A 22,895-nucleotide genomic window follows, 5' to 3' on the forward strand; every position below is an offset into this window, starting at 1 on the left:
AAAATGGAACCAAACACAAAAACACCACCTAACCTAAGGTTCCTCACCTAATCTAAGTGCCGTATCTTTACTTACTTACCTGGCAGGAGAGGTATGGTCCCCTGCGACCCCCCTTAGACTGCCGTCTTCTTAGCTTAACGCAAGATTATGTCTTGAACCTGAGTTTGCTTTCAAACTGGTTACATTCCTGACAAGGTAACACTAAATAATATTTCTTAAGTCGTATGTCAGACCATATAAACAAAAACTTTCTAATAAAGAAAATCGATATAACACTTGAATAAGAAAGTTTACCCATCTCCCATCAAACTACATTTACCCCCAAAGTAACTACAAATAAACCAAGAACACCTCACACTTTTTTCATTAATATTATTATACTACTTACTTTTACGGGTTTATTTCTCGCCCTCCATCAAACACTAAAGGTCTGTTCAGGCGGGCCTTGGTGTGAAAAAAATATTTTTTTTCCAGTTAATACGGTAAAAAGTCACCGAATGAAAAGAATAAAACCGCAAAGGCTGAAGAGGCATCAAGAGTAGGTGCGCACTGCTTATGATGGAGTCAAAAGCGAGTGTCTAACTGAATTACGTATGGACGGGGCATAACCGCTACCCTTTCGTACTTATTGTAACCTCGTTAAATTACAATTACAATTTTGCTGAGGTCATACTCCTATTAAAGGATAATGGTTTGTATTCAGGTAAGAACAAAGTAAGAATCTACAGTACGCAGTACACGTAAGCATACAATATTCACATAAATTTATTCAACAGCTACATAGAGATAATCAATGAACAGGAGAAATACACAGGGTTGTACGTCCTTCTGTGATGATGGCCTGAACATTAGTGACAACTTGACACATCAACCCCCAAGGATTCACTTGGCAAGTTCCAGCAGCCTTTCTAGAATCAGAACTGAATCTAACTATAAATTTACCGAATCTCCCCCAACATAATGAAATATGTTTGTATTCATGCTATAAAGGAATATTGCTCGAGTGAATTTTGATTATTTAAATTTAAAAGTCAAAACACAATCGAAAAACAAAGAAATGCCATATCTGCTCTTTATATTTTACTGGGTGTACCGAATATTAGTATGACATATTTAATAACCAGAAAATCCTAACTTAACCTAACTCGGTGAAACGCCCTAGGTTTGAACTGAGAGCAATGGTTATAAAAGAGATAATCAGTTGTAAACATGGTCCAGATATTCAATGATGCACAGATAGAAGTTGTCATTATAAATTACTGTAGTTATAAATATAACAATATACTAAACTAGGGGACGAACTGTTTGCGGTTTACTATTGCGTTCCCTTTAAAATCCACAGTAAACTTTTTAACTAAAATATCGTAAAATATATAAATAAAACAAAGAAAATACCTTCGAGAACTACTTAATCTTAAGTATGAGTATGACACCCCTCACTTAATGAAGGGTTGCTATTCAGTCAAAGTAATTCTTCAAAACTAAATTACTAAAACTAAAATTAACAGCTGATATCATGGACCTCTGTGTTTACGTCTGCATGACGACACGCGTGTCCGAACATGTGCATATCATCGTCCGATTTTATGTATTTGGCAACGGCTTTGAATTTAAAGTTTGTAATTTCTGTTTTCCCTAATTATTATTATCATTATTACTTGCTAAGCTAAAAACCTAGTTGGAAAAGCAGGAATGCTATAAGGCCAGGGGCCCCAACAAGGAAAATAGCCCAGTGAGGAAAGGATTTTAAGAACAGTAACATCATCTATATAAATATTACCTATATAAACTATAAAAACTTTAACAAAACGAGAGAAAGAGAAACCCATTAGAATAGTGTGCCCGAGTGTACCCTCAAGCAAGACAACTATAACCCCAAGACAGTGGAAAACCATGGTACAGAGAGGCTATGGCATTATATGGTAGTAGGTTGGCCAGGGCACCAGCCACCCGTTGAGATACTACCGCTAGAGAGTTATGGGGTCTTTTGACTGGCCAGACAGTACTACATTGGATCCTCCTCTCTAGTTACGGTTCATTTTCCCTTTGCCTACATACACACTGAATAGTCTGGCATATTCTTTACAGATTCTCCTCTATCCTCATACACCTGACAACACAGATTACCAAACAATTCTTCATCACCCAAGGGGTTACTGCACTGTAATTGTTCAGTGCCACTTTCCTCTTGGTAAGGGTAGAAGAGACTCTTTAGCTATGGTAAGCAGCTCTTCTAGGAGAAGGACACTCCAAAATCAAACCACTGTTCTCTAGTCTTGGGTAGTGCAATGGCCTCTGTACCATGGCCTTTCACTGTCTTGGGTTAGAGTTCTCTTGCTTGAGGGTACACTCGAGCACACTCTCTTATCTTATTTCTCTTCCTCTTGTTTTGTTAAAGTTTTTATAGTTTATATAGGAGATATTTATCGTTGTTACTCTTCTTAGAATATTTTATTTTCCTTTTTTCCTTTCCTCACTGAGCTATTTTCCCTGTTGGGGCCCCTGGGCTTATAGTATACTGCTTTTCCAACTAGGGTTGTGGCTTAGTAAGTAATAATAATAATAATAATAATAATAATAATAATAATAATAATAATAATAATAATATCCAAGACTAGAGAGCAATGGTTTGATTGTGGTGTCCTTCGCCTAGAAGAGCTGCTTACCATAGCTAAAGTCTCTTCTACCTTTACCAAGAGGAAAGTGGCCACTGAACAATTACAGTGCAGTAATTAACCACTTGGGTGAAGAAGAATTGTTTGGTAATCAGTGTTGTCAGGTGTATGAGGACAGATGAGAAGCTGTAAAGAATATGCCAGACTATTCGGTGTATGTGTAGGCAAAGTGAAAGTGAACCGTAACCAGAGAGAAGGATCCAATGTAGTAATGTCTGGCCAGTCAAAGGACCCCATAACTCTCTAGTGGTAGTATTTCAACGGACGGCTGGTGCCCTGGCCAACCTACTACCTTGCAAATAGTAAGTATATAGTAGTTACACAAACGTCTTGTTTGTTACAATCTTTTAATATAAGTCACCCTTAATTTTTTTTTCAAGCAAGTCATGAATTTACATCTCTTCAAGAATGGCCACATTATTCAAATAACCAACAATCATAAGTATTATCATCCCTTCACCAGATTATTCAAACCTAATTATTATTATTATTATTATTATTATTATTATTATTATTATTATTATTATTATTATTATTATTATTGTCGTTGTTGTTGTTGTTGATATTAGCTAAGCTACAACCATAGTTGGTAAAGCAGGATGCTAAAAGCCCAAGGGCTCCGAGGAGAAATAGTCCAGAGAGGAGAGGAAATAAGGAAATAAATAAACTACAAGAGAAGTAATGAACAACCAAAATAAAATATTTAAGACCAGCAACCACATTAAAATAATCTAAATCTTCCGCCCATCCTATATCCTCACCAGGAACACCAATATCAAACACTGGAGGAAAAAAAGAAAAAAAAAAGTCATGTTTTCCTAAAGAGTGTATGCAGTTGAATAGATTGGCATGTATTTCTACATAGTTTATGTATGACATATTTATTTTAACGTTGTTACTGGTCTTAAGATAGTTTATATTTTTAATCCAATACCTCTCATATATTGTTTATGTATTTCCTCACTATGCTATTTTCTCATTTGGAACCCTTGGGCTTGTAGCATTTTACTTTTCCAACTAGCATTGTAGCTTAGCTAATAATAATAATAACAATGAATATCAGGTTATAGAGCCAATAAGAATAACGAACCTATGCAATGCAGAGTTGAATCCTTTAATTTGCCTTTCGTTAACAAAGTTGGGCAATAGGTAGTGCTGATCAAGGAACTCGGGCAATCTTGCGACGTACTTTGGATTTAAGTTTTTGTCTTTCTCTCTTATCATTTTGTCTTTTTATCCGCATCAGGTATAACATTTATTTTCTATATTCCATATTTTCTACTAGATAGAAAATAAGAATTAACTTAATCTGCAAGGTTCCTGGTTTCTAACTGCTCACTCCGCAAAATATGTTTGCTGGCACTCTATCACCTAATAGATAAGTGGAAAGCTTCTTTGCTTTGGGCAGGCACGATGAATCAGTGTTGCCAGGTATGGGAATTTATCCCTAGATTTGGGACTTTTGGGTGTCTGATGGGGATACTCTGTACAAATTTCTATCAAGAAGCAAAGACGTGTAAACCTTTATATTGTTGCAATTAGTTTGCTTGCGATTATATGAAGTATATAGAGTAATTTCTATATTTGTAAAGCCTGCCTACATGATGAAGACAGAAGAGGATATATTCGTGGAAATGGGGATTTTTAAGTTGTTTTGGGGATTTTTTTATCACGAGTTTTGGGGATTTTTATATTACCCCATCGGCCATCTGGCAACTTGGCAAGTGTCAACACTGCGTCGCTGTGACTACTAATTACGATGATTCAGTGATTCACGAGTCTAGTTAAAACAAAAGTAGGACATTTATCTTTTTTGTTTGCTCCAGCTGCCACCTTTCAAATAAAAGTTATTAACATTCGCTTTCATCTATTCGAAGTAAGTCCATACTCTGAAATTGTGTAACTTCTAACTATAATGTAGTTAGCAATGACATTAACATATATTTTATTGTGTTTGATCCTCGGTTTTGAGTCAAAATTTGGTACGTTGATTTCACTCCATAATCACATTTGTCTAGCTAATTATTTAGTGTTATATGAATTTCTTATAATTTTTGTTGGTTTACACCAGTTTTTCTATGAGGGACTGGTTAAGGGGTTGGGCCGTGTATGTAGATTGACGGCCTACCGTAGCTGTATTATTATACTTCATTACAGGGTAATGTAACTTAGGGAAAAAAAAACGGTAATCTATGTTTTCCTGTAGAAAATACGTGATTTAACCGAAATTGACCTTCATTTCAATCAGATTACTATACGTATATCCAAGGTAATGTATAGAGAAGAAAAGGCTTTTGCTCAGAGAGTTTATGCCTCAACTGAAAAGGAGTACAATTTAATCATAAAAGAAACCCTCTCTGGTACAACTCAGGAACATAAATGGTGGTCTACCCTTAAATCTGCACTCTTTGGTGTAGATGCAACAGTTCCTCCTTTACTTAAATCAGATGGCTCAGTCACTCACTGTCCAAAGGAAAAGGAAACCCTTTTGGCTGATGTTTTTTACAGTAAACAGAGTAATGAAAAACTTGAACTTCCTCATTCCTGTTTTCCTGAGGCTAAACTAACTAGTTTAGCTTTTCGATCTCGTGAGATTAAAACTCTGTTGTTGGACCTTGATGCTTATGGAGGTGTAGACCCTAATGGTATTTTTCCTTTGTTTTTTATAAAGACAGCAGATTTCTTAGCTCCAAAGTTATCTGTTATTTTGCGCAAGTTAGCAAGAAGAGGAGCTTTTAGCACTAGTTGGAGAATTGGTAATGTTACTCCTCTATGTAAATGTGTTTGTGGTAGCTCAAGTCCCACTGATTACCGCCCAATTTCCATAACTCCCATATTATCTAAAGTTTTTGAACGTCTTCTGGCAAAACGTCTTAATAGGTTTGCTGAAGGTAATCATCTATTCCCTAGTTTGCAATTTGGTTTTCGGAAAGGCCTTGGAGCATGTGATGCCCTTCTTACAATCTCCAATGCAGTACAGAAATCCCTTGATTGTGGTCGGGAAGTTCGTATGATTGGCCTTGATTTTAGTGCTGCCTTTGACCGTGTTAATCATGAGGCCCTTGTTTTCAAACTGAAACAGTAGGGAGTGGGTGGGTCGTTTCTTAGCATTATTATTGATTTTTTAAGTAGTAGATCTCAAAGAGTTGTTGTTGATGGGCACCATAGTGAGTATAGGAATGTGATATCCGGTGTTTCACAGGGTAGTGTTCTTGGCCCATTACTTTTCATACTATATACACATGACATGTGGTTTGGCCTAGAAAATAAGCTTGTTGCATATGCAGATGATGCTACTCTCTTTGCATCAATTCCATCCCCTGAATGTAGATCTGGGGTTGGTGAATCCCTTAATAGAGATTTAGCTAAAATTAGTGCATGGTGCAAATTATGGGGTATGAAGTTGAATCCTAACAAAACTCAAAGTATGATTGTAAGTAGGTCAAGGACGGTGGCTCCTCAACATCCGGATCTCAGTATTGATAATGTTTCTTTAAATTTGTATGACTCTTTCAAAATTTTAGGCGTGATTCTTGACAGCAAATTTACTTTTGAGAAACATATAAGGTCTGTGTCTTCTTCAATTGCACAAAAAATTGGCTTATTGAGAAAGTCTTTTAAGATATTCGGTGATCAATCTATTCTGAAGAAGTGTTTTAATTCTTTTATTCTACCTTGTTTTGAGTATTGTTCTCCGGTCTGGTCTTCAGCTGCTGATTCTCATCTTAATTTGTTGGACAGAAACTTACGGTCTATTAAATTTCTTATTCCTGATCTAGATATTAATCTCTGGCACCGTCGATCAATTAGTTCATTATGCATGTTGCATAAGATTTTTCATAACTCTGACCATCCTTTACATTCAGATCTCCCTGGACAATTCTATCCTGTTCGTAATACTAGGCAGGCAGTTAATTCTAATAGCCAGGCCTTCTCCATCATAAGACTCAATACTACGCAGTACTCTAGAAGTTTTATTCCAGCTGTTACCAAGTTGTGGAATGATCTTCCTAATCGGGTTGTTGAATCAGTAGAACTTCAAAAGTTCAAAGTTGGAGCAAATGCTTTTTTGTTGACCAGACGGACATGAGTCTTTTTATAGTTTATATATGACATTTTTGTTGTTGACATTGTTAATAGTATATATATATGATATATCTCTTTTGACATTACTTTTTTTAGAATGATTTATTGTTAATTTGTTTTCTTCAGTTATTTATTTCCTTATTTCCTTTCCTCACTGGGCTATTTTTCCCTATTGGAGCCCCTGGGCTTATAGCATCTTGCTTTTCCAATTAGGGTTGTAGCTTGGATAGTAATAATAATAATAATAATACCATTACATACCGTTTCCTCAGTAACCCCACCCACAACCCCGAGTTCCCACTGGGGGTCACCCATTATCGGCGGATATATATATATATATATATATATATATATATATATTATATATATATATATATATATATATATATATATATATATATATTTCTGAAACTATTCATTTCCGACAGGAACGAGTGTTATTTCCGAAGAGAACAGACCTCTTTCTATAGAAGTAAGTAGTTTTTTTGGTATTATTTTACTATATTACAGGGCAATGTAACCTAGGAAAAAAAATACTTATTCTTATTGAAAAAATTACGCTCTTCGAAAATGATTACCATTTTCTGTTTGAAATGATACCCTGTAGACTTGTAAAACTTTACCAAAATAGCTTCCTTATTATCAACCCAATGGCAATCATGTTTGGAATAAAATGTTAAAGTGTGCTTTAAAATTCCTTGATATGTAGTTGTATGGGCTGGGTCTAACCCCGCCCCCACCTAAACAAAAACGACCTTTGGTAATGATGTATCACTTGGTATAAATAGAGGTTTTATTATAGTTACGAACGGAAAAAGCTTTTTTGGAGCCTTTGTATATCAGCGGCCAGTTCCTCACACGATTAAAAATGGACATCAACTAACCTAAACTTTCCCCCTAACCTAACCTACAAGCCGTGTCCTTACCTAACTGGGGTGCTAACGCCCCACTGCGAGCCCCCCTTTACACTGCCTTATTCTAAGTTATCCATAATGATACATTCAGGTGGCTGCTATCATACATACACCCCACTTTTTTTTAAACAAAAAAACAGGTGTTTCCCCATCGAAAAACACCCATTTTCTTCTATAATGACACTCATTTTCATAAATAAAAACTGAAATAAATACTGTAGTTGTTGGGTGTGTCCTCTGTTCTATAAATGAACCCATTTGTTCCTACACTTATACAAACCATTCGTCATTTAAAATAGGGATTATATCTTGTTATGCTCTTTTGATTGTTGGATCTTTTCTTACTTTTGTGATAAATGCTGATTTTTGTTTGCGAGTGGTCTTGATTGTAAATGTCAGAACACCAAGAGGTAAGCATGTGGTGAAATGGATTTTTTTTTTTAGTACATAAACCTTCGAATCTCCATGTGTTATGCACCTTTTATGATAGGGGAGTCTATACAAGCTCTACAATCTTGGGAGTCTTGTTCTCAATCTTCGTATTAGAAAAGCGATGAACTCGGGGTGGTACTTGTCTTGCTTCATGGCAGTTTCTCTTCCTTGGGAGGGAGTTTAGTGACTGACCGTTAGTCTCAGCCTTGGCAGAGCGAGTAGGCAAGCGGCATGGCTTGCTTTACCTTTGGTCTGGTAGTAGCTGCTCAAAAACTAGTGTACAGAACCTCTCCCTCTCACGGGACAAGAAGCATTTCATCCAAAATACCATGCCATTTTCCTCCTCCCCCCCCCATATGCTGGAGAGGACTCAAGGTTCCGATACACCTCGGGATCGAGCAAATCTTCTTGATGGATAAAAGGTATCCAAACTCAATTCACATAAATGCCCATACATTCAGACAACATATTCTCAACATGATTATAAGTTCTTCCATGACTTCTATTAGTCACTTAGAAGGGATCTAGCCCAATACCTTCATGCCCAGGTCTTTAGGAGATTGATAGAAGCCATCACTTCCAATCCTTTATATAACAATGTTCCTTGACAATCCCAAGGAAGTGAACCAGCTAGTTTTAGACATCAGCAAGCTTGAAGCCGAAGAAACTTGAGGTTCTTCATTCTTATTTTCGAGTGTGAAGCCCGCTGCTTTTTCTTCTTCCTCCAAGGCCAAGGTTGGCAGAGGAAAAAAGAAAGAGGTACAAATAAGAAATATTTCAATTACTGTAATTGATTTTATTCTTTATATAAACCAGAGTGTTCAAGGTAAACTTCTTGCCTCAACCACCTCATAAATCCTAGGTTTAGAATTAAAATTGGGAAGTTCACTTACTGTGGGGTGGGCAAGGCTTACTCTCCACTCGTCAAAGACACGACCACCCCGTTAAAAGTTTAACAGGCGTCCGGGCTTTACTGAAATCATACTTCTATTAAAGGTGGTGGTTTGTATAATTAGTAAAAATTCAATTTATTTTTAAAGTTTTGTGACTTTGCCATGATAAACTAGTAAAATCTTATGCATTAAAAAGTGCTTAGCAGAAGTTTATTACTTCCACTACCCATTTTTACAATGATTTGTATATTTTTTTATTTCAGAGCTCCACAACCGAAAAATGAAGTACTACATGGAAACGTGTGTCATCTTGTGTGCTGTCTTTGTTATGGGTAAGTCTCTCTCTCTCTCTCTCTCTCTCTCTCTCTCTCTCTCTCTCTCTCTCTCTCTCTCTCTCTCTCTCTCTCTCTCTCTCTCTCTCTCATATATAAAAGAACGGTAAGAGAAAGCGCTATAAAATGTAAGGCCCGTGGCCTAAGTTTATGGTAGGCAGACATTTGCGAAGAGTGCTAGCTGAAGGAATGAGAGAAAACTCAATTACAGACACATTCACAATCATAATATTTACAGTATTTGTTATTACATGAATACAAACTATTGTTTTTCGATATGAATATGACTGGAGTGAAGCAGGAACGTCCATACTGTATCATTTCTAACTTTAAGTTGCTTTTCCTTTAAGTCCAAGGTTTTTAATGATCTTTCCAGCTTTGTTGAAGTCATACTCCAAGGACAATAGTTTTTTATAGTTAGGAAAAATAAGATTCATTTCAAAATTATATTTCCACATTTTTACAAATTCTTTAGTAGTTGTTGGAGTAAAAGTATCACACACATGAGAATTAATGATGATTCTAAAAAATTTTTAGTTTTAAGGTCCAGATGAAAAGAAATGTGCCATGTAGGGCAAGAAAATAGTAACTAATATGTTTGAGCATTAATACTATTAATTATAGATGTTTGGAAATTAGGTATTAAAATGTAATATAGGATGTATATAGGTAAACCTAGTAGGAAGAATAATAAGTACAACTTGTTGAATACACAAACCAAGGATATTTGAATCCCCTTATTTGGGACTGGAATTATTATTTTTAAATATTTAACTTAGCCGGTGAATATATAATAGCTGCAACTCTGTTGCTCGACAGACACATACAGTAAAAACTCGCCAGCGATCGCTATACAGGTTGCGGGTGTGCCCACCAGCGCCAACTGTCGGCCAGATACCACTCTCGATGTAAACAAAGACTCAATTTCTTCTCTGTCGAAGTGTCGACAAGACGTACTTTACTCGCTGTTGAACCTGGAGTTTTTCCCATCATATTTGGTGAAGTACTTTAATTTGGTTTGAGCTTTCGCAGTACAGGTGTTTTTCTTCAAATAAATCCTTGAACTCTTTTTTGGATCGGATTAATTGTTGATGACTTAGATCGTTTTTTGGAATTTTCCCTTGACTAATTCAAAATGGCTGACCCTTCACAAGTTCCCAAGTTCAGAAAATGTAATGCTAGGGACTGTCATAGGCGTCTTCCAAAGGCTTCTCTCGACCCTCACACTGTTTGTTCCAATTGTCGGGGTAAAACCTGTCAATTGGAAGATCGGTGTGAGGAATGCGTGGGCCTTTCGTAATTCGATTTTATCGAATTTGAGAAATATACACGCAGACTAGAGAGAGATAGGGTAAGGAGAAGTTCTTCTAGGTCGGTAGATTTTTCCTCTCCACATGCCCCTGAACCTAATCCTTCCCCTGTAGTGGTTGTTCCTAACCCCCCTCCTAGCACTCAGGAACCGTTGATGGCAGACATGATGCGTGCTATTCATGCCTTGGGGGAGAGAGTTGAGTCTTTAGCAAGTGACCGAAATCAACTCATGGCTGACGTTAAGGAACTCAAGTGTCAAAGTGCCACGAAGGATAGTGTCAAAGTACCTAGTGTTACGCAAAGTGTTGTTAACAGTGTTGCGCTCGAGGGTTCGTCTGTTCGTGCCTGTCGTCCTCCTAGTCCGGGACCTCTTGCAAGCTCCCAAGCCCAGGGGAGAAGCAATGTCGTACGACTCATGGGTTCGAGAGGCCTTGATCAGCGAACAGACGTTCCCTCTTTGGTATCAGGCGTATCTCTCCAAGATCGCCCCTACCAACGTAAGACGAGAGAGCCCATTTTTACCTCGTCGTCCGAAGGTGTTTCTCGTAAGAAACCTTGGACCAAGGTCTCCAGACCTTTAAAACGTAAGTCGGTCCCTTCAGGACAAGTCCAACGTCCCGGTTGTAGCCACTGGGACAGTTCGGACCCGTTGCCGTCATCTGATGACTGCTCGCCGCCTAAGAGAGGCAAAGTTGTGCCGTCTCAGTCGCTCACCCCGTCTGTTACCGCACCTGCTTCCGTAGACCCTAAATGGGTGTTACTGCAGGACATGCAGTCCAAGCTTGCGTCCTTGATGGAGGACTACAATGCGGAGAAGGTTGCCGCTGAACCTACTGGCCAACAACCATCCAAGCGGTCTGTTGTGCGTCCTGTTGACGTTGAGGTAGCTTTCTCGCGTCAACCAGTTGGGATAGTACCTCCACCGATGCGACCCAGTGTGGATTTCCAGCCGCACGTTGACGTTAGGCAACGCACGGATGTGGTTGGTGACATTCAGGACGTTCATCAACCATCAGAGGTGACTTGTTTTGACGCGGTGCGTCAACCTCCGCAACCCTGTATGGTGTTGACTGCACAACCCAGACGGTCTAAACAGTCTCGGGTGGACGCTGTGCGTCCTCGCGCACCTGTGGTTGTTGACAGTTCCCAGACTGTTCAGCAGTTCCATGACGCTGCGTCCGGCTCCGTCACGTATGCACCAGTGCGACCGGACTCGGCGAGTCAAACGTTGCCCACACCTTTGCCGTTTTCTCATCAGTTATCGGATGAGGAACTGTCAGATGAGGACGTTGCTGAACCACATCCTGAGGATCAACCTTCAGAACTTGATGAGCCTAAAGCAGTTCAACCATCCTTGGACTTTAGAAAAGTCATGGCTGTGTTTAAGGAGTTGTTCCCTGACCACTTTATTTCTGTGGCTCCTCGTTCGCCGCCGTCAGAGTTTGTCTTAGGCGTTCCTACTACCATGCCTGCCTTTACTAAACTCGTTCTCTCTCGCTCATCCAAGAGAGCTTTACGGCTGTTAGGCGATTGGTTAGAGACCAAGAGGAGTTTAGGGAAGACAGCATTTGCCTTCCCCCCATCTAAACTCTCGTCTAGATCGAGCGTCTGGTATGCCACGGGAGAAGTTCTCGGCTTGGGAGTTCCTGCCTCTGCCCAGGGCGACTTCTCAAGTCTTGTAGACTCTCCCCGCCGCCTTGCCATGAGACGCTCGAAGATTTGTTGGTCACCCTCGGACCTGGACCACCTTCTTAAAGGTATATTTAGGGCGTTCGAAGTCTTTAACTTCCTAGACTGGTGTTTAGGAGCCCTGAGTAGGAAAATCTCTTCTGCTGATAAGGATGTTTCCTTACTCATTATGTCCTGCATGGACAAGGCCGTCCGTGATGGGTCCAACGAACTTGCCGCTTCATTCACGTCCGGAGTCCTGAAGAAACGAGAGTCTCTATGTTCTTTCCTGTCTGCTGGAGTGACGCCATGCCAAAGATCTGAGCTTCTCTTTGCGCCCTTGTCCAAGTGCCTGTTTCCTGAAGTCTTGGTTAAGGAAATTGCCTTGTCTTTAGTGCAGAAGGACACCCACGATCTAGTTGCGTCCTCGGCTCGCAAAGCTCCCCCTTTGCCTACATTGTCTGCTAGACCTAGGATAGACACTCCAGCGTCTCGGTTTATCCCGCCCTTTCGTGGCAGAGCCTCCAGCAGGGGAGGTGCTCGTGCCGAAGGGAAGAGAGGAAAGAGAAAAGGATCCAAGTCCTCTAAGGGCAGAGTCTGACTGCCCGCAACTTCAGACAGCAGTAGGTGCCAGACTCAAGAACTTCTGGCAAGCCTGGGAGAAGAGAGGCGCAGATCAACAATCTGTGAGGTTGCTCAGAGAGGGGTACAAAATACCTTTTGTACGCAAACCCCCTCTAGCGACGTCCCCCATCGATCTCTCTCCCAGGTACAGAGAGGAAGAAAAGAGACAAGCCCTGAAACTGGAAGTGTCTCTTTTGCTAGAGAAGGGAGCGGTGGTCAAAGTCTCGGACCTTCAATCACCGGGGTTTTACAACCGTCTCTTCCTAGTATCAAAGAAGACAGGAGGTTGGAGACCGGTGCTAGACGTCAGTGCTCTGAATGTCTTTGTCACAAAAACGAAGTTTACCATGGAGACCACAAAGTCAGTCCTAGCAGCGGTCAGAAAGGAAGACTGGATGGTCTCTTTAGACCTAAGGGACGCCTACTTCCACATCCCGATTCACTCAGACTCCCAACCCTTTCTGAGATTCGTCTTCGAAGATGTGGTGTACCAGTTTCGGGCCCTGTGCTTTGGCCTAAGCACAGCTCCTCTCGTGTTTACGAGGTTTATGAGGAATGTGGCGAAATTCCTCCACTTATCGGACATCCGAGCCTCCCTTTATTTGGACGACTGGCTTCTCAGAGCCTCTTCCAGTCGTCGCTGTCTGAAGGATCTCAATTGGACTCTAGATCTGACCAAGGAATTGGGACTCCTAGTCAATTTGGAAAAGTCGCAGCTGGTCCCATCCCAAACTATTCTGTATTTAGGGATGGAGATTCACAGTCAAGCTTTTCGGGCTTTTCCGTCGGCCCCCAGAATAGATCAAGCCCTGCTCTCCATCCAGAAGATGCTGAAGAAAGAACGCTGCTCAGTCAGGCTGTGGATGAGTCTGGTAGGGACGCTGTCATCCCTGGAGCAATTTGTCTCACTAGGAAGGCTACACCTCCGTCCTCTTCAATTCCATCTGGCTTTTCACTGGAAAAAGGACAAGACGCTAGAGGCGGTCTCGATCCCAATTTCCGAAAAGATAAAGTCTTGTCTGACTTGGTGGAAGGACAATATCAGCCTACGAGAGGGTCTTCCCCTGGCAGTTCAGATACCCAACCACGTTCTCTTCTCGGACGCATCGGACTTGGGCTGGGGCGCGACGCTGGACGGTCGGGAATGCTCAGGTCTGTGGAACTCGAGTCAGAGGAGCATGCATATCAACAGCAAGGAGCTTTTGGCGGTTCATCTGGCCTTGATAAGCTTCGAGTATCTCCTTCGAGGCAAAGTGGTGGAAGTAAACTCGGACAATACCACGGCCTTGGCGTACATTTCCAAACAGGGAGGTACCCACTCACTGACGTTGTACGAGATCGCAAGGGACCTGCTCATCTGGTCAAAAGATCGAGGCATCTCCCTAGTAACGAGGTTCATCCAGGGCGACTTGAACGTCCTAGCAGATTGTCTCAGTCGGAAAGGTCAAGTAATTCCAACCGAATGGACCCTCCACAAGGATGTGTGCAAGAGACTTTGGGCGACTTGGGGTCAACCCACCATAGATCTCTTTGCAACCTCGCTGACCAAGAGGCTTCCAATCTATTACTCTCCAGTCCCGGACCCAGCAGCAATACATATAGATGCCTTCCTCCTAGATTGGTCACATCTGGATCTTTACGCATTCCCACCATTCAAGATTGTCAACAAGGTACTGCAGAAATTCGCCTCTCACGAAGGGACAAGGTTGACGTTAGTTGCTCCCCTCTGGCCCGCGAGAGAATGGTTCACCGAGGTACTTCGATGGTTAGTAGACGTTCCCAGAAGTCTTCCTCGAAGGGTAGACCTTCTACGTCAGCCACACGTAAAGAAGGTACACCAAAGCCTCCACGCTCTTCGTCTGACTGCCTTCAGACCATCGAAAGACTCTCGAGAGCTAGAGGCTTTTTGAAGGAGGCAGCCAGTGCGATTGCTAGAGCAAGGAGAGCGTCTACCATTAGAGTCTACCAATCGAAGTGGGAAGTCTTCCGAGACTGGTGCAAGTCAGTTTCCGTATCCTCGACCAGTACCTCTGTAGCCCAAATAGCTGATTTTCTCTTATACCTGAGAAAAGGACGATCCCTTTCAGCATAGAGGCTTAGATCTTTCCAACAATAAAGATCTGCAAGACCTCCATAAGTCTTTTGAGACCACTAAGGAGCGTCGTTTGGCTACTCCTGGGTGGAATTTAGACATGGTCCTAAGATTCCTCATGTCAGACAGGTTTGAGCCTTTACAGTCAGCCTCCCTGAAAGATCTCACTCTTAAGACTCTTTTCCTGGTATGCTTAGCCTCGGCTAAAAGAGTCAGTGAGCTTCATGCCTTCAGCAAGAACATCGGATTTTCGTCAGAAAAAGCTACTTGTTCTCTGCAACTTGGTTTTCTAGCCAAAAATGAGCTGCCTTCTCGGCCTTGGCCTAAATCTTTCGATATTCCCAGCTTATCGGAGATCGTAGGCAATGAACTAGAAAGAGTCTTATGCCCTGTTAGAGCTCTTAAGTTCTACTTAGCTCGTACTAAACCTTTATGAGGCCAATCTGAAGCTTTATGGTGTTCGGTTAAGAAACCATCCTTGCCTATGTCAAAGAATGCTTTGTCATATTTTATCAGATTGTTAATACGAGAAGCTCATTCACACTTGAGTGAGGAAGACCGATATTTGCTTATGGTTAAGACGCACGAGGTTAGATCTGTAGCAACTTCCGTGGCCTTTAAGCTAAATAGATCTCTGCAAAGTATCATGGACGCAACCTATTGGAGAAGCAAGTCAGTGTTCGCGTCATTTTACTTGAAAGATGTCCAGTCTCTTTAAGAGAACTGCTACACACTGGGACCATTCGTAGCAGCGAGTGCAGTAGTGGGTGAGGGCTCAACCACTACAATTCCCTAATTCCATATCCTTTAAATCTGTCTCTTGAAATGTTTTAATGTTGTTTTTATGGGTTGTCCGGAAGGCTAAGAAGCCTTTCGCATCCTGGTTGATTTGGTGGGTGGTCAAAGTCATTTCTTGAGAGCGCCCAGATTAGGGGTTTGATGAGGTCCTGTTGTATGGGTTGCAGCCCTTGATACTTCAGCTCCTGGGGGTCTGTCAGCATCCTAAGAGGATCGCTGGGCTCTGTAAGGAAGACGTACTTACAAGGCAGAGTAATCGTCTAAGTCGACTTCCTTACCAGGTACCTATTTATTTTGGTTTTGTTATATTGATAACTGTCAAAATGAAATAAAAAACTCTTAGCTTATACGATGTAAACATATTGAACTGGTCTCTACCCACCTCCTTGGGTGTGAATCAGCTATTATATATTCACTGGCTAAGTTAAATATTTAAAAATGATATTTTAATTATAAAATAAATTTTTGAATATACTTACCCGGTGAATATATAAATTAAACGACCCTCCCTTCCTCCCCAATAGACGCAGTGGGATGAGAAGAAATTGAGTCTTTGTTTACATCGAGAGTGGTATCTGGCCGACAGTTGGCGTTGGTGGGCACACCCGCAACCTGTATAGCGATCGCTGGTGAGTTTTTACTGTATGTGTCTGTCGAGCAACTGAGTTGCAGCTATTATATATTCACCGGGTAAGTATATTCAAAAATTTATTTTATAATTAAAATATCATTTTTAGATATAAAACTTATCCGCTGGTTATATAATAGCTAAAGTCCCTGACGCCCTCGGCAGGAAAAATCTGCCATTATATAACCAGCGGGTAAGTATATTCAAAAATTTATTTTATGAAAATATCATTTTTTAATATAAAACTTACCTGCTGGTTATATAATGGCAGATTTTTCCTGCCCAGGGCGTCAGTGACTTTAGCCATTATATAACCAGCAGGTAAGTATATTCAAAAATTTATTGTATTATGAAAATATCATTTTTATTACCTTAGAGCTTTGTAACATTGTACATTTCATGTAGTGTACAGTACTGTACAGAAGGTCGTCCACTTACAACTTGGAGATACGAACAGAAATCCAACTGAAGATGATAAAGATAAGATAAATACTGTAATAAAACAAAATATCATTAAATACATTAAGTCAAACATTTGTAATAACCTGATATCTATTTCTTATGAAACTCGACTGTTTGTTGACATTTGTCGATGGAAATCATAGGCATGGGATTCAGGTTAGGTCTACCCTAGGCTAGAATTTAGCACAGTTCGACTTGCAAATAGTTAAGCTTACTGCTTCTTGGAACCATTTGAGTTTTTCAGTTAATGACCTTCCGTTCATTATGAATTATAATGGGAAGGAGTTTGCTTGCCACTCTAATGCTTTCTGAAATCTTACAGTTCATGCATTTATGTAAATAAAAACTTGAATTAATTGCATTTTGTTATAGATTAAGTTGGGGTAGATTATTTGCTTGATAAGCTCTTCAATTTCCCCATTAATAACAAAAGTTTTTTTCTAGTTTAGTCATGTTAGTATGAGAATACCATTGTATGTTTCTTTTAACCACAGCATCAGCACTGAAATGCTACGACAGCGAAAGTGGCAGTACTGTGACTTGTAATGGCAGCTGTGTGACTATTACCTCTTTTAAAGGTATGTTTTTTATCCTCGTTCTCTTTATGATATAAAAGATAAATGTGTAGTTTTTAATCGGTACTTAATTGGCAAAATGTTAACGTCTATGTTATGGGCCAATGATAAAATATTAATTTTTGTGGTTAATATAGTGTGGTCTTCAAGGCTAGAATAGGCAATCCAATACAATAAAAATATCAAAGAGATGTTGTTTCCCCTGCTGTATGGCCAGTGTTATAATATCCCAAAGTATTGACTCGGTATGTATAAGGGGGACCTACTGGTTCAATTACTATTGAATCCTTCATAGCAGCTCCAGCTGAAGTCATCGGGCAAAATATGACACGTCATACCACTTCCTTCTCATCGCCGAGCCGTTCGCAAGCTCCGGTCAAGTTTTCAGTGTGAAGTCAACAGCTACTGTTAAGTTAGTAACAGGGTTCAAGTTATGCTTTTTTATCCTCTATTTTAGTACTGTAATAACTTACGTGATGGAGTGGTTAGTTTACTGATCCAGATCACATTCGGTGTTTTAATTTACTGATCCAGATCACTTTCGGTGTTTTAATTTACTGATCCAGATCACTTTCGGTGTTTTAATTTACTGATCCAGATCACTTTCGGTGTTTTAATTTACTAATCCAGATAACTTTCGGTGTTTTGATTTACTGATCCAGATCACTTTCGGTGTTTTAATTTACTGATCCAGATCACATTTGGTGTTTTAATTTACTGATCCAGATCACATTCAGTTTTAATTTACTGATCCAGATCACTTTCGGTGTTTTAATTTACTGACCCAGATCACTTTCGGTGTTTTAATTTCCTGATCCAGATCACTTTGGGTGTTTTAATTTACTGATCCAGATCACTATCGGTGTTTTAATTTACTGATCCAGATCACTTTGGGTGTTTTAATTTACTGATCCAGATCACTTTCGGTGTTTTCATTTACTGATCCAGATCACTTTTGGTGTTTTAATTTACTGATCCAGATCACTTTCGGTGTTTTCATTTACTGATCCAGATCACTTTTGATGTTTTAATTTACTGATCCAGATCACTTTCGGTGTTTTCATTTACTAGTCCAGATCACTTTCGGTGTTTTCATTTACTGATCCAGATCACTTTCGGTGTTTTAATTTACTGATCCAGGTCACTTTCGGTGTTTTAATTTACTGATGCAGATCACATTCGGCGTTTTGATTTACTGATCCAGATCACTTTCGGTGTTTTGATTTACTGATCCAGATCACTTTCGGTGTTTTAATTTACTGATGCAGATCACTTTCGGTGTTTTAATTTACTGATCCAGATCACTTTCGGCGTTTTGATTTACTGATCCAGATCACTTTCGGTGTTTGTTCCGTAACCGAAATACAAACCACGCTATTTACAAAGGGTATTACTTTTAGCGCAGCTGAAATGACGAGCCAATAGTTTTTAACGAGGGTTAATTACCCCCGCGCTAGTTAGCGGGGGGTGGGGAAGGGTAGCTTGCTACCCCTCCCCCCTCCACACACCGGTGACTTGCTTCACTTCACTTTTGGCTCGGCGGTGATCAGACGTGTCTGTTCATCGCCTTCGTGACAGCCTTTAATTTTCTTCTTTTTCTTTTCAGCTTGTGTGATTGGTTGGAAGTTGACCTTCAGTTACTGTATTTTCTTTGATTTAATATGCGGACATGCCCTGGAGTTGCCGGCCGTCCTTGTGGGACTTTCATGTCGGACGTGATTACGGATCCTCACACCCTCTGCCCTCAATGTCGGGGCCGACGGTGCGACCAGGATAACATGTGCAGGGAGTGGTCTGCCTCCCAGTGGGAGAGGTTTGGCCGTCGGCGTAAGAAGAAGTCCAAGAGAGACCGTTCTCCTCCGGGGTTAGCCTTGAAGGAGGAAGGTTCTCGGGACTCTTCTTCCGCCGCCCAAACCTCCTCCGAAGCTCCCCCTCGTCCGCCTCCTAAGGAGAGTCGTCCGAGTGGGAGCGCAGGCCCTTGTTCTGTTTCCCTACCTTCGGTGGGGGGAGAGGGCGTCGCCTCCCATAGCGAGGCGGTTCCCCCTCCTCCTCCGGGGGAGGTATTTGATAATAATGCCTTATCCAGTGATGATCTTTTACAGATTTGGCCGTCCCTGGGGCTTAAGGGCTTGCCCTCCAGGGTCGCTCTTATTGACCTTGTCTCGTTGGGGGCCGCTGTTAAACAGTCGCCGGTGGTAGCGGAGGTAGACCCTCTGTCTATTGTCGACGTCGTGGTGACAGAGGCCTCTGACGTGGCTGGGCCTTCCGACGCTGTTGCTGGTGGTGGTGCTCAAGGCTCTCCTCCTCCTCCCGTGCATCCTTCGAAGGGGGAAGTGAGTCCTTCGGTCTCGACTGCTGCCCAGCTTCCTACTGAGGGAAGTGTTTTGACGGAGACTCCCCTTCGGTGGACCGATGGTCCCGACGATCTCCCCCGAGGCCGCCTCCGCCGTAAGGCTCACCGCCCTCTACGCCACAAGGGCCTCCCTTCCCCTTACAGGGGGACTAAGAGGCGCCTTTTTGGGTCTTCGTCCTCCGGTGGGGACTCTCCTCGTCAGCCTCAACCGACTGCTCCGCCCTCCTTGAACCTCTCTGCAGACCGCTCACCATCTCCTGCCGGATCTTCGCCTTCTGGAGAACTCGTCACCCGACGGGCAACGGTCCCTTCGGGGCTAAGGGATTCTTCCCTTACGCGAGCAGGGCCAGCGCACAAGCGCTCTCCTGCTCGCCAGCGATCTCCTGCTCGCCAGCTATCTCCTGCTCGTCGACGATCTCCTGCTCGCCGACGCTCACCTGCTCGTCGGCTCTCTCCTGATGTTCGCCCCCCTCGCCAGCGCTCTCCTGCTCGTCAGCTCTCTTCCGAGCGTCAGCGCTCACTTGAGGACCATCGTCTCGGTCTCTGACCACCCTTTAGTTCCTGCTGAACTCCCTGCTCACCATCCACCTGGTCCTGTGGCTACGCAACATCGTGCTGCGCGTGTGTCAGAAACACATGTTCGCCAACGCGCCAGCGATCTTCCCGTTCCTGCTCGTGAACGCACCGCTCCACCTGTCCTCTCACAGGACACGCGTCGACCTTCTGCTCGCCAGCGATCACCTACGCATGCTGCCCGCCATCGCACGACCCTGCATGATCGCCCGCTTACGCATGCTGCTCCTCATCGCACTACCCTGAACGATCGCCCTCCTGCGGATGCTGATCACCATCGCACCCTTTCACGCGATCATTCACCTGCGCATGCTGCTCGCCATCGCACAACCCTGCACGATCGCCCGCTTACGCATGCTGCTCCTCATTGCACAACCCTGAACGATCGCCCTCCTGCGGATGCTGATCACCATCGCACACTTTCACGCGATCATTCACCTGCGCATGCTGCTCGCCATCGCACAACCCTGCACGATCGCCCGCTTACGCATGCTTCTCCTCATCGCACAACCCTGAACGATCGCCCTCCTGCGGATGCTGATCACCATCGCACCCTTTCACGCGATCATTCACCTGCGCATGCTGCTCGCCATCGCACAACCCTGCACGATCGCCCGCTTACGCATGCTGCTCCTCATCGCACAACCCTGAACGACCGCCCTCTTGCGGATGCTGATCACCATCGCACCCTATCACGCGATCATTCACCTACACATGCTGCTCGCCATCGCTTGCCATCACGCGGTCATTATCGCCAGCGATCTTCTTCACCTACGCGGCAGCACGATCCCTCGCCGTCGCGCCATCGCTTGCGTTCGTCGCCTCGGACACGTGTTCATTTACCTGCCCACCCTCACGCCCACTCGCCTGCACGCCCGCGCGATCGCTCGCCTGCGCGATCGCTCGCCTGCGCGACCGCTTGCCTGCGCGCCCGCGCGATCACCCGCGCAACCATTCGCCTTTGCGCGACCGTTCACCCTCGCGCGACCGTTCACCCTCGCGCGACCATAGTTCGCGGCGAATTCCACAGCCGGTGGTAGCAGCAGGGACGCGTGCTCCTAGACGGCACTCGGGATCACCTCCATCCAAGCACAGGTTGGTATTGCAGGACGAAGACAGGTCAGTACAGCATTCTTCCCCACCTTCTTTTCAGGCAGGTACCGTCGTGTCCACTCCAAAGGATCGCCCGATCCCTTTCACCTTAGCGAGGATTTCGGACTCTGTGTCCTTTGAGCACCAGACTTGGTTTGGTCCGCTGGCACGGGCGTTAGTGAGGGTTATGAAACCAGCACTCGCCGGCCAGGGTAACAAACCAGCGGCTGTCTCTCCTACGCTGAAGAGAAAGAGAGGAGTGGACTTCGTGGTGACTTCCCCCGGGGCGAAGTTGGTTCCCAAGAGGTCGGTCTCGAGGGTCCCCTCTCCTGCACGAGTACTCTCTCCTTCTCCCGTGGACGAGGCCTTTCCGTCCTCAGGTGAGTCCAGTGGGGCGGTAGTCTTCCCCTCGGCACCAGGGGGGAGACTTCGCTTCAGGCAGGAGAATTGTCTCGTGAGGAAGGAGCCCCTCGAACCTCGTTGTTGGGATCCTGTATCTCTCCTAGGAGGGAACCCAAGGATTCCAAGACCATCCCTAAATCCTCTGCAAGGATTCGACAGGAACCCACGACTACCCAGGGGAATGTCCACGTATCACCCCAGGAAGAGATTCCTGGGGCAGGAGACTTAGCTGCCAGCCCGCAGGGAGGAGAACAGCAAGAGTCCGAACATGCCTTCTGCCAGGTCCTAAGCCTGATAAGGCAACTTAACAGTCTTACGGATCCAGTCATCCCCCCCCCCCCCCCCGTGAAGGCAAAGACACGATTCTGGATGAAGTGTTTGACGTTCGGAAGGCCCCTAAGACCAGTGCAGCTCTGCCCTGGTCTCGGGGGCTGAAGAGTGCCAGAGCTAGGGCCAATGCTCAGCTCGCACTTCTTGCCTCCTCCAGTCGTTCCACTGCCGGGAACAAACTCATCCCTCCTCCTCGCCTTCAGCAGAGGAGGTATTTCGAGATCCTGGGTGAGCACAACCTCGCTCTTCCTCTCCATCACTCTGTGGAGGAGCTGGCGAAGGGAGTTCCCTTGGAGAAACTCTCTGCCCGGCAGGTGTCGTTCTCGGCGGCAGAGATCCTTAACCACGAGAAGGTCGCTAAGTGTGCCATGCAGGCCACTTCGTGGCTGGACTTCTGGTTAGGATCTCTGGGCATCCTATTGCGATCGGAGGACTTGTCCAAGGAGACCAATAGGAAGGCCCTAGAGACCTTCTTGCTCTCGGGCACCCGCTCCATCGAGTTTTTGGCGCACCAGGTTACCACCCTGTGGGCCAACTCGGTGTTGAAGCGTCGCGATGCTGTGTCCGAGAGATTCCATCCGAAGGTCCCCGCCGTAGATGTGTGTAGGCTCCGACATGCCTCCCTCCTGGGGGAGAGCCTGTTTGAGCCTCAAGA

At 43.4% G+C, this 22,895-nt stretch overlaps 2 protein-coding genes across 3 annotated transcripts in view; one reads left to right on the top strand and one right to left on the bottom strand.

Annotated features, from left to right (window-relative positions):
- The window catches only part of LOC137652140 (BTB/POZ domain-containing protein 2-like), a 42,459-nt gene extending 40,910 nt beyond the window's left edge, over nt 1–1,549 (bottom strand). Inside the window, exon 1 of the mRNA XM_068385338.1 lies at nt 1,396–1,549. The gene's annotated coding sequence lies outside the window, so the exon portion shown is untranslated. The remainder of the gene's footprint in view (nt 1–1,395) is intronic.
- Nucleotides 1,550–4,383: 2,834 nt separating this feature from the next.
- Nucleotides 4,384–22,895, top strand: part of LOC137652144 (uncharacterized) — a 40,906-nt gene continuing 22,394 nt past the window's right edge. The window contains exons 1-3 of one of the 2 annotated variants that reach the window (XM_068385345.1): nt 4,384–4,551; nt 9,266–9,332; nt 17,410–17,493. In XM_068385345.1, coding sequence (XP_068241446.1) covers nt 9,281–9,332; nt 17,410–17,493 — 136 coding nt within the window. In that variant the 5' untranslated portion in view covers nt 4,384–4,551; nt 9,266–9,280. Of the gene's footprint in view, nt 4,552–9,263; nt 9,333–17,409; nt 17,494–22,895 lie in introns of both variants that reach the window. The other variant, XM_068385346.1, reaches the window with a different exon arrangement.

This window comes from Palaemon carinicauda, chromosome 13 (genome assembly GCF_036898095.1).
Source record: "Palaemon carinicauda isolate YSFRI2023 chromosome 13, ASM3689809v2, whole genome shotgun sequence".
NCBI classification, from domain to species: domain Eukaryota; kingdom Metazoa; phylum Arthropoda; class Malacostraca; order Decapoda; family Palaemonidae; genus Palaemon; species Palaemon carinicauda.